The sequence below is a fragment of the Armigeres subalbatus genome, chromosome 2 (assembly GCF_024139115.2).
Source record: "Armigeres subalbatus isolate Guangzhou_Male chromosome 2, GZ_Asu_2, whole genome shotgun sequence".
NCBI classification, from domain to species: domain Eukaryota; kingdom Metazoa; phylum Arthropoda; class Insecta; order Diptera; family Culicidae; genus Armigeres; species Armigeres subalbatus.
This window is the reverse complement of record NC_085140.1, coordinates 159,889,454-159,909,128: the sequence shown is the minus strand read 5'-3', so window position 1 is coordinate 159,909,128 and position 19,675 is coordinate 159,889,454. Positions and strand designations below refer to the sequence as shown.

Genomic DNA, 19,675 nt, shown 5'->3' with positions numbered 1-19,675 from the left:
CCAGCGGCTGCTCATTCGCTGGTGTCTGCACCAATCAGAACGTGGTAATGGAATGAAGCAAGAATTATGTGGTACCCATATTTATAGGTTCCCTTGATCTCAATGTTTTTCATTGAAAACAGTTTCATGCCTATTGAAACAAGTTTTTCGGGTCTTATCAAGCATGGACATGAAAGACATACTTGAAATCTGTCGATTGAGGGGCTTACCGCAGAAATTCGTCCACTGAGACGAACGCTATTAACGTTTAAAATCTTTCAACACAGCGTAACGCGGTCGATTTGAATATTTTGAAATGACACCCGGTATAGTAAAGAGAGACGTAAGTCCTACGTCAAAATCATCGCTCGTGGTACACAGCACGAGCGAGCCTGCATGAGCGTTTCAGGATCGTCTTAACGGTTAAAATAAGTCATCGATCTCTACCACATCGCACCAATTTACTGCTGCGATCCTGAAAGAGCGCACACTGGCGTGTACACGGCAGTGAATACGCAGCCGAGCGCGTGCGAGCATTTTTCTAAGCACAAGTTTGGTACACATGCACTGTAGCGTGCAGGCACCTACACTCACCGGCGTTCGGTAAACTCACCAGCGAAAGAAAGAGTGGGTCGCATAAAGTGTGGTGAGTATTGTTTGTAGGCTCAATTTTTTGCATTTCTCATGCGCTACAGTGCAAACACTGTGGTGAAATGCCATCTCTGCTTGATAGCATAAATCTACAAACAAAGACAACTGATTAAATAAGTTGATTCAAATAAAAAAAAATTATTTTTGTCAAAATAACTAATGTGTAACTTTCTAACTTTCTTTCTAATTTCTAAAAGTCAATAATTTTCCTGCGCCAATGCCAGATCCTTTAAGAATGGGGACGCTGTGGGCATGCATCCAGGTCCCACAAAAGCTTATGAACAACAAACCCATTTTGCTAGTCACCTACAAGTTTAAGTGCCCGACTGAATGAAGCCTTAACTCATTCCAAAGATCAGTTTAATAATTTATGTATTACAGTATCCCCCGCTTATCCGGACCTTGCTAATCTGACGACTCGTTAGTCTCGCTAATTCGCTAATTCCGGATTAAAAAATATCAACACCCATTTAAACACATTATGGTGTCAGTTTTCAAATTTGTGCTGTGATTTTGTTTCATTTGTATGGATTTGACAGTCGGATTAACGAGAGAAACCTCGATAGTCCGGCCATACATTTGTCGGATCAGCGGGGGTATACTGTTTTATACTATATAAAGCTCAAACTCTCAAACTAATCAACCAACGTATTAATTAACCAAGACAATGTATGTCACTTCACCGACTTAGAGACACCATCGCTTGAGGTAGATTTGAAATTGAATTTTGAAGAGATCCACCTTAACGACATTTATGAACTGCCTTAAGACTAATTAGTATTTCTTCTGTTTTCAGTATCTCGTGCTAGACTCGACTCGACTTAAGCTAATTGATTTTCTTTTATTACGATTAGTCATCGGCGTGGCAAAATTATGATCGGCGGCGCGCCGACCCAAAATCGTCGGCGGCGGCGGCGCGAGTAAAACCACCGGCGGCGGCGGCGTGGCGCGGCGGCGCACAGGTCTAATCTTAAACCAGTTTTTTAAGAAAACTTTTTTTCTTATTGTTTTTCGACATGGACATGTTCTACAAAGTGAACAAGTACATCAAATCACACGTTTTCCTAAAAAATGTGGATATTTCGGAGGTATATTAGAGAAGTTATTCGACTTTTTCATATTATATAATACAATTTTACTATGTCCATATCTTTAATTGAGGCAAATAGTGGCAGATCAAACACCAACCATATGAAAGTATAGACATCCAACTACCTAATGCACTCTATTTTATTAGGAGGAATTCGGAGGAAATATTGATTTGACAAACATTAAGGTGACTCAAAGTAGCATAAAAATAATTTTTTTTTAATATATTCAAGGAACACCCTACCGTTTAATCATTTTAATTATTTCGCTCGATGCTCTGTACATATTTCGATCCAAATTGGTAAACGTTTTGACAGGACAAAATTCTTTTTTTTCGGAGGTGAGCCAGCCAAGGGCTTAATAAAGATACAGTGCCTTCCCGATTTTGGCAACACGACCGGATTTTAATGTTGCCAAAATGGGGATGTTGCCAAAAACGGGAAAAAAATTTCATACAAAATTTCAATTTTTTTTGGTTTGCATGATTGAAGCTAAATATTTAGAATATATACTACAAAGTATGTAGAGTGTGTTTAAGTGATGCACGTGCATCATAATTGACATTTTTGCGATATTATTCATAACTCGGAGATTGTAGTTCAAACAAAATTGTATCAAACTCTAGAATGGTAATCAAACAATAATGTAATTAGCCAATTTCACAATACACATTTAATAATAAATAATATTTGAAATTAACAATAGCCTCGGCCACGTCCTTACAAAAATGTGTGGTGATAAAAAAAACGTTTCTATTGTCCATTGAAGTGCTGACTACAATCTGACATCTCATATAAAATTTAGTCCACCAAAAATACTTGTTTTTACGGATACAAGATGACTTAATGTGCTACAAATTTCGAATTCTAATATAATGTTTTAGAAAATGGTAACGGAAATATCCATTCTGTGCATTGGTCAAACGTATCCAATGTAGTGTGAGTATGGGTGTAGTTACTCGACACACTAAAACCAAATCCCTTTGCACTAGTCGGTCTCCTGGCACTCAATCCAGGAATATTTCAGACTGCAATGATTGATCCATGAGCACAATGTGCACCTCGCACTACGAGTGACAGTGTGGCCAAGTGGAAGCTGGAAGACCATTTGCGGCATGCCACCTCTGACACTCGACAACAGTCTACCTACGGACAAACTGGTGCTCGCTGCAGGTCATCGCACTCCAGTTCTCCATGCACTACTTTCATTATTTTAACATTGAAAAGATGGATGAATCCTACATCAGACTGAATAGGGAAGCAAGCATGGGAAGCAGATCTGACAAGTCATTAACACGTTGAAGACGAAGTAGGCTTAAGAGAAGACAACGGCCATTTACCACGAACTTGTATTAATGGCGACAAAATCAAGGTGGTTGAAGAATTTATGTACTTGGGCTCACTTGACCTCCGATAACGATACCAGCAGACAAATTCAGAAGCTGAAATCAAAAGGCTCGTTATGCAATTGGCATATCAGGAAACTGGAAAAGCCAACAATGTGATAATAATCGCTAGATAAATTTGCGTCAATTTTAAATAATAATACTCTTTGAAATAAAATTGTTTCTTATTATCCATACGGGAATGCAACAGAAAGACGGAAATATTTTTAAAAAAACGATATTTTCTCGGCTGATACCAGAAAAGAGGCGCATAATGAGCAAAACGACCTGATGGCTATATAGCGTGTTTAGAAAATCGAATTTGCTAATCATTAGCCTTTCTGCGAGCGTGTACTCACACGCACATTTCACTCACACTTTTACTCAGTTTGTTTGCAACCACGAGCTGTTGTCACGGCAAATGCGTTTGTGTTGGTGAGAAATGTCGGCAAGACCCTAATAAGCAATTAAACCTACTGGGGCTTACACTGATCCCATATATGGGTCATTTTGTAACAACTATTAGTCACTCAATTTTGCATGTTGATCAAATGGAAATGACCCATATTAGTGTGTGACCCATGATTATGGGGTCAGTTTACTTGGTCCTGGATCACTCATGCAGTATCGGTTGCATTGTGATGTAAACAGCGGGCTTCGTTTAATAGGTGTTGTACTATGTACAACGGTGTGAGTCAGCTTGTCGATGACAAAATCGGTGCGAATTCCAAAAATACGACATTCTACGGTGGGCTGGTTAGATTAGGATAGTGTGAATAAGGGCATGGAAAACGTGAATAAAAAGAGTAGAAAAGTTCCAATAGAAATTATTTGCAATGAGCGGTAATACGGTGGTGGTTCATTATTTCAGTGAAAGTGCCCATTATTCGTATAGAGCCCATAATACGCATATAAACCTTAATGACATTCACTTTTGGTTTTGTTTATCTTCTATCTTCTATCTTCTATCTTCTATCTTCTATATATATAAAACTCAATGTTTGTATGTTTGTATGTATGTTTGTATGTATGTTCCAGCATAACTTCGGAACGCATTGACCGATTTTAACCAAATTTGGAACACACATTCTTTATCTTAAGGAGACGACGATAGGGGGGTTATGGATGCTGTTCGGAAAAGGGGGAGGGTGTGGGGGAGGGGGGTATTGCTTAGTCATCGATCAACTCAGTGTACTTTCTGAACTCCTTGGCCGATCTCAACCAAATTTGGAACACTCATTCTTTATCTTAAGGAGACGACGATAGGGGGGTTATGCATGCTGTTCGGAAAAGGGGGAGGGTGTGGGGGGAGGGGTATTGCTTAGTCATCCATCAACTCAGTGTACCTTTTGAACCCCTTGACCGATTTCAACCAAATTTGGGACACACATTCTTTATCTTAAGGAGATAACAAGTGGGGGGTTATGGATGCTGTTTGGAAAAGGGGGAGGGTGTGGGGGGAGGGGTTATTGCTTAGTCATCCATCAACTCAGTGTACCTTTTGAACCCCTTGACCGATCTCAACCAAATTTGGAACACTCATTCTTTATCTTAAGGAGACGACGATAGGGGGCTTATGTATGCTGTTCGGAAAAGGGGGAGGGGTTGGTGGAGGGGTATTGCTTAGTCATCCATCAACTCAGTGTACCTTCTGAACCCCTTGACCGATTTCAACCAAATTTGGGGCACACATTCTTTATCTTAAGGAGATAAGGGGGGGGGGGTTAGGGGTGCTGTTGGGAAAGGGGGGGGGTGTGGGGGGAGGGGTATTGCTTAGTCATCCATCAACTCAGTGTACCTTCTGAACCCCTTGGCCGATCTCAACCAAATTTGGGACACACATTCTTTATCTTAAGGAGACGACGATAGGGGGGTTATGGATGCTGTTCGAAAAAAGAGGAGGGTGAGGGGGAGGGGTATTGCTTAGTCATCCATCAACTCAGTGTACCTTCTGAACCCCTTGACCGATTTCAACCAAATTTGGGGCACACATTCTTTATCTTAAGGAGATAACGAGTGGGGGGTTATGGATGCTGTTTGGAAAAGGGGAGGGTGTGGGGGGAGGGGTATTGCTTAGTCATCCATCAACTCAGTGTACCTTCTGAACCCCTTGGCCGATCTCAACCAAATTTGGAACACTCATTCTTTATCTTAAGGAGACGACGATAGGGGGCTTATGGATGCTGTTCGGTAAAGGGGACGGTGTGGGGGAGGGTATTGGTTAGTCATCAATCAACTCAGTGTACCTTCTGAACCCCTTGGCCGATCTCAAACAAATTTGGGACTCACATTCTTTATCTTAAGGAGACGACGATAGGGGGGTTATGGATGCTGTTCGAAAAAAGAGGAGAGTGAGGGGGAGGGGTATTGCTTAGTCATCCATCAACTCAGTGTACCTTCTGAACCCCTTGACCGATTTCAACCAAATTTGGGGCACACATTCTTTATCTTAAGGAGATAACGAGTGGGGGGTTATGGATGCTGTTTGGAAAAGGGGAGGGTGTGGGGGGAGGGGTATTGCTTAGTCATCCATCAACTCAGTGTACCTTTTGAACCCCTTGACCGATCTCAACCAAATTTGGAACACTCATTCTTTATCTTAAGGAGACGACGATAGGGGGCTTATGGATGCTGTTCGGTAAAGGGGGAGGGGGTGGTGGAGGGGTATTGCTTAGTCATCCATCAACTCAGTGTACCTTCTGAACCCCTTGGCCGATTTCAACCAAATTTGGGACACACATTCTTTATCTTAAGGATACAATGAGTGGGGGTTATGGATGTTGTTTGGAAAAGGGGGGGGGGGGGGGGGAGGGGTATTGCTTAGTCATCCATCAACTCAGTGTACCTTCTGAACCCCTTGGCCGATCTCAACCAAATTTGGAACACACATTCTTTATCTTAAGGAGACGACGATAGGGGGTTAGGGATGCTCTTTGGAAAAGTGGGAGGGTGGGGTGGGAAGGGGTATTGCTTAGTCGTCGATCAACTCAGTGTACCTTTTGAACCCCTTGGCCGATCTCAACCAAATTTGGGACACACATTCTTTTTCTTAAGGAGACGACGATATGGGTGTTATGGATGCTGTTCGGAAAAGGAGGAGGGGTATTGCTTAGTCATCCATCAACTCAGTATACTTTCTGAACCCCTTGGCCGATCTCAACCAAATTTGGGACGCACATTCTTTATCTTAAGGAGACGACGATAGGGGGGTTATGGATGCTGTTCAGAAAAGGGGGAGGGTGGGGGGCGGGGTATTCCTTAGTCATCCATCAATTCAGTGTACCTTCTGAACCCCTTGGCCAATTTCAACCAAATTTGGAACACCCATTCTTTATCTTAAGGAGACGACGATAGGGGGTTATGGATGCTGTTCAGAAAAGGGGGGGTATTGTTTAATTATCGATCAATTCAGTGTACCTTCTGAACCTCTTGGCCACTTTCAATCAAATTTGGAACACCCATACTTTATCTTAAGTAGACGACGATAGGAGGGCTAGGGATGCTTTTTGAAAAAGGGGGAGGGTAAGTAGGGAGGGCAATTGCTAAGTTATCGATCAACTCAGTGTAACTTCTAAACCCCTCAGCCGATATCAACCAAATTTGGAACACACATTCTTTATCTTAAGGAGACGACGATAGGGAGATTAAGCATGCTCTTGGGAAATAAGAGATGGTATGTGGGGAGGGGTATTGTTTAGCAATCGATCAACAAATCGATCGATCAAACGATTTTAGTGGATATTGGTAGGTCTGTTTAAAATGGGGAGGTTGTGAGAGAGAGGTATTGTTTAGTTGGCGATCTATTCAGCATAACTTTTGAACCCATTTCCGATGTTCACCAAATTTGGAACCCATATTTTCTGTCTAAGAAAGACTACATCAGACTGGGTAGGACTGTCATAGCTGAACGAGAGAGAATATATTTATTAAACGAACAGTTTAGTATACTTGTTATACTTAAGGAGACGACGATAGGGGGCTTATGGATGCTGTTCGGTAAAGGGGGAGGGTGTGGGGGAGGGGTATTACTAAGTCATCAATCAACTCAGTGTACCTTCTGAACCCCTTGGCCTATATCAAACTAACTTGTGAGTCACCTTCTTTATCTTAAGGAGACGACGATAGGGGGGTTATGGATGCTGTTCGAAAAAAGAGGAGAGTGAGGGGGAGGGGTATTGCTTAGTCATCCATCAACTCAGTGTACCTTCTGAACCCCTTGACCGATTTCAACCAAATTTGGGACACACATTCTTTATCTTAAGGAGATAACGAGTGGGGGGTTATGGATGCTGTTTGGAAAAGGGGGAGGGTGTGGGGGGAGGGGTATTGCTTAGTCATCCATCAACTCAGTGTACCTTTTGAACCCCTTGACCGATCTCAACCAAATTTGGAACACTCATTCTTTATCTTAAGGAGACGACGATAGGGGGCTTATGGATGTTGTTCGGTAAAGGGGAAGGGTGTGGGGGAGGGGTATTGCTTAGTCATCCATCAACTCAGTGTACCTTCTGAACCCCTTGGCCGATTTCAACCAAATTTGGGACACACATTCTTTATCTTAAGGATACAATGAGTGGGGGTTATGAATGTTGTTTGGAAAAGGGGAGGGTGTGGGGGGAGGGGTATTGCTTAGTCATCCATCAACTCAGTGTACCTTCTGAACCCCTTGGCCGATCTCAACCAAATTTGGAACACTCATTCTTTATCTTAAGGAGACGACGATAGGGGGCTTATGGATGCTGTTCGGTAAAGGGGGAGGGTGTGGGGGAGGGGTATTGCTTAGTCATCCATCAACTCAGTGTACCTTCTGAACCCCTTGGCCGATCTCAACCAAATTTGGGACACACATTCTTTATCTTAAGGAGACGACGATAGGGGGGTTATGGATGCTGTTCGAAAAAAGAGGAGGATGAGGGGGGAGGGGTATTGCTTAGTCATCCATCAACTCAGTGTACCTTCTGAACCCCTTGACCGATTTCAACCAAATTTGGGATACACATTCTTTATCTTTAGGAAACGACGAAGGGGTGGATGCTGTTCGGAAAAGGGGGAGGGTGGGGGGGGTATTCCTTAGTCATCCATCAATTCAGTGTACCTTCTGAACCCCTTGGCCGATCTCAACCAAATTTGGAACACCCATTCTTTATCTTAAGGAGACGACGATAGGGGGGTTATGGATGCTGTTCAGAAAAGGGGGAAGGGTGTTGCTTAGTCATCGATCAACTCAATGTACCTTCTGAACCCCTTGGCCAATTTCAACCAAATTTGGAACACCCATTCTTTATCTTAAGGAGACGACGATAGGGGGGCTACTGATGCTTTTTGAAAAAGGGGGAGGGTAAGTAGGGAGGGCAATTGCTAAGTTATCGATCAACTCAGTGTAACTTCTAAACCTCTCAGCCGATATCAACCAAATTTGGAACACACATTCTTTATCTTAAGGAGACGACGATAGGGAGATTAAGCATGCTCTTGGGAAATAAGAGATGGTATGTGGGGAGGGGTATTGTTTAGCAATCGATCAACAAATCGATCGATCAAACGATTTTGGTGGATATTGGTAGGTCTGTTTAAAATGGGGAGGTTGTGAGAGAGAGGTATTGTTTAGTTGGCGATCTATTCAGCATAACTTTTGAACCCATTTCCGATGTTCACCAAATTTGGAACCCATATTTTCTGTCTAAGAAAGACTACATCAGACTGGGTAGGACTGTCATAGCTGAACGAGAGAGAATATATTTATTAAACGAACAGTTTAGTATACTTTTATATCGCATGAGTGAATTCAAACCAAATATTTAAACACGTGTTGTTTACCCAAATGAAACTATTTTAGAGAGGCTTGGAGGAGTTTTTGAAATGCGGGATGATGTTGGGGTTGGGTATTGTTTAGAAAACGACTTAATTTAAAATCCTTCTTACTTAGTTCATCCGAGGTTCTTTGACATTGTACAATGCTCCGAAAACAATTCCTCAAAAATAGCAAATCCTCGACAATAACATTTCCCTGAAAATGACATATCCCTGAATGAAGCAGGCCATTAACATAACACTATTTGGCCTAAGGTCATTCGACATGAAGTGAGTTTGGGATAATACTGAAAAGCATCAGAAACATCTGTCATAGAAAGCATGCATTTGCTGGGTATAAAGCAATGATAATTATTACCCTTCATCGGAATCATAGTTTGCTCATTGAAAAGCAATGAATAATGTGTTTCCTTCTGGATGGTGGATGTGATTTCTCCTTTAAAAGTAGGCATTTTCCCGGAATAAGGCGATGGTGGGTGTGATCCCTTCTTTAAAAATATGCGTTTGCCCGGAATAAGACATCGGTGGATGTTTTCCCTTCTTTAGAAATAGACGTTTGCCCGGAATAAGGCTATTCAAACCCCCTTCTTCAAAATCAGTCAATATTTCCGAAAGCCTTCTTTTACTCAAATGATGAAGTATCAACAAGTAAACACAATTACCCTGTTAATCAATTGGTTTTTTTATTTTTCGATTGTGAAAAAAAAAACTGCGAACCAAACTGGCAACTCCGAGCAAGGCCGGGTACATAAAGCTAGTCATATATACATATTAATAAAAAGGTTTTAGCTCTGAAAAGTAATAAAAAAAATATTTTCGAGGTTGTTGCCAAAATCGGGAAGAAAATGTTGCCAAAAACGGGTGTTGCCAAAATCGGGGGTAGACAAAAACGGGTGTTGCCAAAATCGGGATGGGACTGTACAAAAAAAAACATTTTTTTAATGTGTTGGGAAATATATCTAAACATTTTTCATACATTTTCTCCAAAATGAGTTTAACGTCGTTCTTATACATGCTTTAGGCATTTCTTTTGCTTTTATGTACCTTTTTCGTACATTAAGAGTTACAGTCGAGTACAACGAAGAAATTTAAAGTGACTCATATGTTGAAAAAAAAGGTCCGCTAGATTATAATACTAGAATGTAAGATTAAAACTATGAATTTATAATGTAAATGAATAATAAACAAATTATGTTTCAGCTTTGAAGCTGATCGAAATGGAATCTGCTCTCAAAAAGTATTTAAACGTGACTATTCCCAACAATAGTGTTTTAGCATGTTTATATAAGCTTGAGTCATTTTTATATAATCAAACCAATAGCTCCTCCAAGTTGCTTCTATTATAACAGAATGCATTTGGCATATCAATCCGCTTGATTTTATTTTTCTTAAAGTCCTGATGCTTTGCTCACATTTCCATCTATATTCTAATCGTTTGAACGATATTAAGCTCATTGCGGTGACGAATGAGAAAATGCATGAAAAACAGTTCAGATATACATATTTCCCCACTCATTTTTCCATAAACTTTCTAATATTTTCTGTGAAGACAAAACGTTTAACAATTCGAGTGCAAATATGTACATATCATCAATCATCATCAAGCGAAATAGAAGAATAGGGTGGTCCATGAATATATTTAAAAAAATATTTTTATACTAATTTGAGTCACCTTAATGTTTGTCAAATCAATATATCCTCCGAATTCCTCCTAATAAAATAGAGTGCATTTGGTAGTTGGATGTCTATACTTTCATATGGTTGGTATTTGATCTGCCACTATTTGCCTCAATTAAAGATATGGACATAGCAAAATTGCATTATATAATATGAAAAAATCGAATAACTTCTCTAATATACCTCCGAAATATCCACATTTTTTTAGGAAAACGTGTGATTTGATGTACTTGTTCACTTTGTAGAACATGACCATGTCGAAAAACAATAAGAAAAAAAGTTTTCTTGAAAAAAAAACTGGTTTTAGATACGATTTTTTGAAATTTCATCATAACTCGCTACCGTTAAAAGATAGAGAGTTAGTATATTCTACGAAGTTGTTTGTATTTTCAAGCTCTATCACTTTTGTAGCGGCTCAATTTTTTTGAACGAAAATGAAAAAAAAAAATTTTTGATCACCCTAACAGGCGAATTTTTAGGTCACCCTAATCTTCCAAAAGATAGCTTCATTTTTGGTAAAATTTTCTTCCGAAGACACCACCTATGTCAAATCAACCGTTTGCACGCAAATAAAAAAACGCACGTTTTTGGCTTGCTGCGCCCACTGTGCCATAGTGTCATACACCCAATTTTTTAATACACGGTAGGTAATATTTGATTTCCCGGTTAACCTGATTTTTCACAGCTTTCCAAATACCACCTGAATTTTCTTTGATTTTTTTTCATGGGGTTAACTCATAGTTTCATTAACGCTAAACGTTTTAATCGACTAAAAACCACCGAATAAAAAGATGGGCTTGGTAGTCATATGGCTACTGCTTCTGGCTCATGCGCATAGGAGGGGTTCAATCCCAGAAAACTCCCGGTTCTATTTTTGAGCACTTATTAAAGAAATTTCTCTCGCTATATCTTTTTTGAAAATTCAAGGCGGCATTCTTTTAAATTTTCTATAGTCATTCCTGCGTTCACCGCTCCAGGAAATTCCTCCAAAAATGTCTTTATCATTTTGCGGGTTTTTAATGCTGCAGAAATCCTCTTTACACTATGGAAATTTATACAAGGATCGTCATAAGGACCTTGTGGAAACTTCTTTAGGAAGTTTCTTCGTTTTCTGTTGGTAATCCTGTAAAATCGGAGTTAACCGAAAATATCTTAAAAAACCGCCAAAAATAACTTTTGAGAATCATCTTTTAATTTTTGATCGACTTTCTGCGGAAGAACTTATTAAAATGAGACATCTGCAAAAAATCACAGAACATTTTTATGTTTTCAATTGTTGTATAAACCCTTATATATATGTTCTAATATTATGATAGAACGACTTTTGAATAATGACGACTTTTGAATAATAATATAATGTATCATGCTGAGTGGTTCATCGAAACAACCAATCAGGAACTGACAAATATCTTGAAATTACAAAGAAATTGAAAGATGAAAATGGGTGTTCATGTCCTTCAATAGACATGGTTTGTGTGCGTCGTGGTTTAGAATGGATTAGAAAACACAACAAGTGGCGTATCTCTCCTCGTAACATTTGTTTAAATAATGCTTGAGAGTGTAATGCATGCCATTAAATAAGGACTTGGACATATCCGAAAAATAATGTGAATAACCTTGAAACGTAAATTTGTTCTTAACAACATTTGCTAATGAAAATAAAGCCCATCTATAATTTTTTTAATTTTCAAATAAAGTTTCTTAGATTTAGCATTTCATTTATTAAATTTCCACCTAAAACTAAATTCGCGCCAAATCCGCGCGAAACCCTAAAATCGTTATGTAAATCCGCGCCAAATCCGTGAAAATCGCGAAATCCGCGTAGTCGTAACAAACCTGTATTAATGCAAAAATGGTAACCTGGCTTAGAAACCTCGCAGTTAATAACTGTGGAAGTGCTTAATGAACACTAAGCTGTGAGGCGGCTCTGTCCCAAAGTGGGGATGTAATGTCAATAAGAAGAAGAGCAGAAGAAGTATCCTACCTAATCTAACCTTTAACCATTCAATCCTATCTAACCAAAAAATTGCAACAAACTCCGCATGAACTCGTGAAGTGCAGAGGTATATTTGGCATGCAGTACGCTTGCATCATCATTTCCTCCCCCTTCCCTACATTGACTTGCATTCTGACGTGGCAGGCACCAGTGTGACCAAACAAATGAGATCACTAGTACTTGTACATTGAAGATGAGTGCTAGTCCCAAGCAAACATCTGTTGGTTCTCTGTGCAAGAACAGCTGAAAGGTCATAATGGAGTAGCAACTACGGGCTGTTCTGTGTTGAACCTAATCCTAGAATTAAAAAAAAAACACATTAATAAAGTTTAAAAAAAACTACGGGCTGTCAATCAAGCTCAAGCTCAAGCTAAAAACCACCAACTAAAAAGAACTGGGTGTATACCAATCGACTCATCTCGACCTCGTTGCAACCTTCTTTTAGCTCTAAGACAGGTTCTGCGAAGATCAGCAATTGTGCTCGTCCACCAGTGTACCGGTTTGCGGTTGCCGATTGGCATAGTCCTACTGGACATTGTTACGTCACATGCTCGTGTTAGGACATCGGATAACTCATCACCACTAAGGCCTAGAGTCCGAGTTTCCCACCGTAGTGATTCCTGTGGTTCTGTTGGGGGTATAGCTGACTATAAAACGTATTTCCTGATGGTCACTAGCCAGAGTTTGTAGAAATCGCTCTCAACAGATAACGAATAACGATAAAGGAAAGGCAAAAACTGTTTCGAGCCATGATAACAAATTTATCAAACTTGTATTATTTATTTATTTATTCAGACTAAGGCCGAAGTGGCCTGTGCGGTATATAAGAGTCTTCTCCATTCGGCTCGGTGCATGGCTACACGTCGCCAACCACGCAGTCTACGGAGGGTCCGCAAGTCATCTTCCACCTGATCGATCCACCTTGCCCGCACCTCGCCTTCTTGTGCCTTGACGGATGTTCCAGATCTTCCAGAGGGTTTTCCGATGACCGCTCGAGGAATAAATTTGGCCAGAAATGGCATATGCAATATATCAAACACAGATGGGATCATCAGAGCACATATTTGCAAGCAATTTTATGTTTCATAACACGAAACTAGAAAATTTGGTGCTAAATTGAGAAGCTCAAACAGTACTTCTTTAGTACAGGTTCCCCGGGGACTAGAGTAGTCAATTTGGATAAATCACCCCATGGGCTTGTTATTGGAACCTACAGCTTTCGTTTGGTGTTTATAGATAGAAAATCGGTTTAAATTTGTGTTTATGTGATCGTGATGAAATCTTTTTTGTGGCACCTCTCCTAGATGTAGCTGGAAGTTGATTTTCTCAGTGTACCTATCTTAGTTTCCGAAAGTTAGGAATTTTTCAGATTTTTATCTCGTTGCGTTACAAAGTTACAGTGGTGTTTTGGGGGTGCTTTGGACGAAATGGACCCCAATGCACTAGGAAGGTTAACCCACGAAAAAACAACTGCCCAACCCGGGTAAGGCAAGGTCTGATCGGTTAGATTTCAATAAATAAATGTTATTTGGATGCATTTTGACTGGGAAGGAACGAACCTTTGATCTCATAGACCGATTTTTTAAAACTTTATTTCATAGGCCGATCTATCCCATCCTCAATAGAAAGCAATTCCCCGTCTTGATGCGAGCGAATTAGTTGTGATGCACTATTAGCGAAAGGACTATCTCCCTAAGATTCCGTTCAACTTTGTTTTTCGTTTGGTGCGTACGAAAATATCAGATCCCTTCCACCCAAACCTTTACGCATTAATGTATACGGCTTCAAAAGAAGAATTTCATCTAAGTCTACTTACCCGTACAATTGCACCATGTCAAACTTGAAGTCCATCGCATTATCGGCGTTCACGTCTGGTAAATCCTTCTGAATGTCACCAGAATTTGGCAAAATCTGGATGTTGTCCATAAACTGACGAAGCGTTTTCCTCCTGCTCATTTGTTTCTTCCTAATAAACTCGTTCAGCCTCGGTTTCCGATCGGCTTCAGGTTTACTTTCTATATAACATTGCTGGCGATGCCTGGCTAGCTTTCTGGCTTCCACTATCTGTTCACTTGCCTTCAATCCTTCGTCGGAGTTTAATTTGGCAACGATATCCCCGAAGCTATCGTCCCAAAGTGCTCCACCAGATATCTGATGCTCCTCTGCACTCACTTCATTACATTGTTCGAAACGGCTCGCTAGCCGTACTTGCTTCACAGGACGTATCCTACGGTTACTTGCAGCGATTGCTTCTGCTCCGCAGAACAAGCGCTGAAAATCATGATCATCTAAATCTCCGAAGAAATGGTCGAGATCATGTTTGCCGTCTTGATTTTGTTTTGGAACTGCTTTACAGTGAATGTTTGGTGTGCTCGTTGAAAATTTAGCAAATTTTTCGTCGCTAGACGCTAGTTTGAATTTTTTTAAAGGCGTTTCTGTCTCACCACCATCCTCATTACGAAGTCTTTTAGCAGATTGGCATTCTGGAATATTATTCAATTCAGTTTCAACTTCCAGAGTCATTGCATTACTTTTTTCCTTTGTAGTTTCAAGTTTCTTCGATTCCCCACATGTTGTACGTAGGCCATTAACACCACGTGCTGCTTCAGCCCCAAATTCATGATCAACTTCAAACTCCACCTGTCGTAGAATAGATTCCGCTTTGAATAACGCTTTGTCTGATACCGTCACAGTGCTGCCACGAGCTGTTTGGAATCCAGAAAATTCATCTTGCCTATTATCCAAAAGCGCATTTTCGGTTTTCATTTCGTCTTCGATTTGGTGGACAATTAATTGTGCTTTTGCTAAAGCTTTCTCGGAAATTTGAACGCGACTTCCTCCAGCAGTTTGAAAACCGCCGAATGATTGCCCCGCTGTTTCCTGTTCATCGGCTTTGGTCTTCGGGTTCGACCAATCTGAATTTCTTGTATTGGTTTTGTGCGGTACTTCGAATCCATAATCCTTTTCATCCTCTTTCCACATATTTTCGGCTTTAGCTAAAGCTTCTTCAGAAATACGCACCTTACTTCCACCCGCAGTACAGAATCCACCGAAGGATGGTTCCTTCAAAGGAAGAATTGATCCTGCGCATGCCCTGTAGTTTGCAGTGTTTGACGAAACTTTATCTCCATCGATTTTTCTATCTTCATCATCCCACATATCACGAGCTTTTGCAAGAGCTTTTTCAGATATCTGCACTCTGAAACCACTAGCCGATTGAAATCCTTCAAAAGATGACAACGCAGGGTTGCAGCCAGCAACTGCTTCGGTAGGTTCCCTGGAAAATTAAATTGGAAAAAGTTATTTTATTTCTGTTTATCTGATAGATAGACTAACAAACAAAACATAACAAAGCATAACTTCTTGCCATTGAATTTGATTTAAGGCGTTCAAGTTATTAAAAATAGTGTATAAAACCGTAAAAGGCTATTTACGAGAAAGGCAGTGGGCGGTGAGAAACACCTAGGGGCAGTAGGGGCAATATGAACATACGGGGCAATATGAGCCACCCTCATTTTGAGTCTATTGACAAGTTTTATCATGTAAAAGTTAAATGATCTTTAAGAGGATGCTCCACATATGCATCAACGTGAAAACCGCATTAAAATTCAATTCAAACATGAAAATATACTTGAAAATGTAAATTTGCACTGCATAGGCAAAATTATTATAAGATTTCAAGTTTATAAATAAGGTTTTGACACAAAACTGATTAAAATACAGGTCAAAAATACACCACAATCAAAAGATATATTAAAATTGAATATTGTGCACACATGTTTATATTGATACAAATCTGAATTTATCATCAAACTTTTTTTTCCCAAAACCAGCCTCTATGGGGCAATATGGGCATACCTGCATAGAACAAGATATATGGCCTTAAAATGCGAATAAGTTCAAATTTCAGTATTCAAATACAAGAATATTATCAAATATGTAAGATTCATTACGAAAAAATTACAACAGCGCATTACTGCGATAGAAACAGAAAAAATGACCATTGACCAATTGAAATGTGGCTGTTTAAACGGTGAAGAGTGGCAAATCAGTTCAGTCCGCTGTTGTGCAATTTTTTCATTTTATTTGGTATGGAATACTCACAACTGTTGTAGGAATATCATATTCTTCAATATTACGATACTTTTTTCGCCTAAATAAAGGTTTTGGAAGGGTGGCCCATACTGCCCCAAATGGTGGCTCATATTGCCCCGTATAGTCGGGAACACACATTGAAATCAATACATTTTCAAAAGTGCATTCCAACAATTTCCAAACGCATTTTTCGTCATTCATCGACGAAATATGAAAGGTAACATTCTCTAGTATAAGTCAACTACATTTGAACGATGCTTTTTTGAGCTTTTCAGCGCTTTTCGGAACGATTTCCTTAGGTGGCCCATATTGCCCCGATCACCCCTAATTATGTTTTTCAAATTCAGAGCATACCTGTGGTAAGCTTTACTGTCCTTTGGTAAGGGTTTTACGAACTCCACGTCAGTCAATAAAGTTTCGATTTTTTGTTCTGATTCCGGACTAGGTGCTTCTATCTGTTTGTCGCTTTTCTGCAACGGATGTATCTGCTCCCATAAATCGTCATCGTCGTCCAGCAGGCAGTTTATATTCTCCTCGGGTCGGCTATCTACTTCCAGGCCTTCCTCGCTCTCGGTTTCGGAATCATTTCGAAAGAGCCAAGCTATGTTAAGGATTTTCGGTGAGCCACCCGGATCCGAAGGCAATGAAATCGGACTTGTTGGGTGCGATGGAAACCCGAAAAACGGCGGTTCTTTGTTTAGAGATTCAGAATCAGATTTAGGCTTATTATCGGATTGCAAGAAAAACTGAGAAAGCTGATCGATATTTGCTTTGATGAGAAGACTAGAGTCGAAGTTGTCCCCTCCAGGACTAGAACTGACTGCAGCTGGTTCTTGAGGTGCATAATTTTTTTGGGTTCCATCGAAGCAATCCATTTCCTCTTCCCCTTCCGACGATACATGAATCGGTTGCAATTCGATATCGTCAATTTGCTCAGAATTTGTACTTTCATAACTTAGCCTTCGAACCACGACCGGCGTGCGAGGGCTGCTTTCAGGCCTTTTCTTGGAAAACGTTTTTCGTAGGGATGTCCTACGAACGACCTGGGGCGGACTATCAATATAGTTTTGAATTTTTTCCAAACGTTTCCTAAGTTGAGACGATTTAATTTTGGAAAAATCCACAGTCAATTCGTTATCCGACTCGTCGCTGAAATCCACTGTTATAAAACTTTTCATATCCATACTAGTCGAAGGAGGAGTTTGACACCGTTGAACTGCTGAAAATATGGATAGAATCATCAATATTATTGGAATTTCATGAAATTATTTAAATTTTGCTAAATTTTTAGATGAAGAAAGAATATTAACTATTAAAAACATCTCTAATACGTTGCTGCCGCTACAATCATAACTGTCCCTTATTGATAGGGATTTCAAATCAATATGGGATATTTATGCTTTTTCAATAAATAATAAATAATAAATAAATAAATGAATAAATAAATAAATAAATAATAAAACCAGTACACCTAATGGAATAAATTATTGTATTAAAAAAAGAGCTGTGTTATTTGACTACAAGTACAACCAATCACAAGCTGTTAGTAAACTAATACTATGTTCGCACTACAACCTGATTAACATGTTATACAAATTATCGACAAAAGAAAGCTCATCAAGATAGCCGAATAACATGTTACAAGGCCCTAGTGCGAACATAGTATTAGGAAAAAAAATAAAAATGGAGTTCTGGAAAATAGTGTCAAAAGAATTATATATAAGGAATAAAAGTCAGATACCTATCGAACACCTTGAGAATGATGACTGCCTGACATTACTCCATCGATCTTTTCGTCGTGCTTCTCGGAGCGGAATTTCCAGTAGAACTTGGGACTTTGGTTCATTTTTAATGCGTCCTGCCACTTCTTCAATCTCTTGCTGCTTCAAAGGGCTACTCCAGTCATTCAGTTCATGTTCCGGATTGGTGTTCAAACCGGCGATTATATCAGCTGCTTCGCAGATTCCCAACATCTGAGTGTCTAGATCAAACTGAGTGTAGCTATAATTTGCCTTTTTACTAGTCGACGCAATGGGTAATTTGCTTGGAGCCGAAACGGTTTCCGTAGGCTCCACTTTCAATTCGATTACTTCGTCTACTTTAACGAATCGATTCTTAACATTGGCCAGAAAATCATTTGAAGGCTGTGTACTCTCGTGCTCAACTTGATTTCCCTTCTCCAGGAGAACAGCCGAGACCAACGGATCCTCAAAGGCCAGCATAATGTTCTCCGTATCAACATCGAAGTACAACATATTATTTTCTGGTGGAGGTTCTGGTTCTACCACCGTCTCCTTGAAACGTTCTTCTTTTTCGGTCACATCGGGTGCATCGTCAATAAGCGAATCTTGATGCTGCACTTCGGATGGTCGGCCGCGGTTCAGAGACAAAGACGTTCGTTGTTTGAAAAGTAATCCTTTTCGACGTGATTTCCGTTTTTTCACCAACTCCGGACTTGCCGGTACTTCTTCCATAATAAATTAAATGACGCACAAAAAGGCACCAATAAAAAAAACTGCAAACCCGAAACTAAAACGGCGGAAACTCTGAAGATAAAAATTACACTTTGTTTTGATTTGGTTTTTTTGTGTTCTTTGTTTATATTTATCTTTTTGACATTCGATATCGAAAACCACCCCTGCAAGGGGTGACGTGATAGTAAAAACGCCGTGAAGCAGGCAACTTGCGGTGCAGTCAACACGGTAAAAATATTCATGTCGGATGTCGATAAATGTTATGTACGCCCGTGGTATTCTACTCAGTGAATGAGTAAAATTCTCGAGCAACATATGATTAAGGCCGAAAGGCCAACAATGCTGAACCGAGAAAAATGAGGTTATTATTATCGTGGCGTAGTCAGGATCTCGATTCTCGAGTAGAGCGGGGGAGGGGCAACATTTTTAGGTCTTGTTATTAATTGTTGTTTTTTTCATTAGTTTTATAAAAACACATGAATATAAGCGCTCGGCACTATTTCCTCCTAAGTTTTAAAA

At 39.9% G+C, this 19,675-nt stretch overlaps 1 protein-coding gene across 2 annotated transcripts in view; it reads right to left on the bottom strand.

Annotated features, from left to right (window-relative positions):
• The window catches only part of LOC134211095 (uncharacterized), a 32,206-nt gene extending 12,943 nt beyond the window's left edge, over nucleotides 1–19,263 (bottom strand). The window contains exons 1-3 of one of the 2 annotated variants that reach the window (XM_062687706.1): nucleotides 18,424–19,263; nucleotides 17,037–17,901; nucleotides 14,404–15,864 (exon numbers count right to left, since the gene is read on the bottom strand). In XM_062687706.1, the coding sequence (XP_062543690.1) occupies nucleotides 14,404–15,864; nucleotides 17,037–17,901; nucleotides 18,424–19,156 (3,059 nt within the window). In that variant the 5' untranslated portion in view covers nucleotides 19,157–19,263. The remainder of the gene's footprint in view (nucleotides 1–14,403; nucleotides 15,865–17,036; nucleotides 17,902–18,423) is intronic. The other variant, XM_062687707.1, reaches the window with a different exon arrangement.
• Nucleotides 19,264–19,675: the final 412 nt, after the last annotated feature.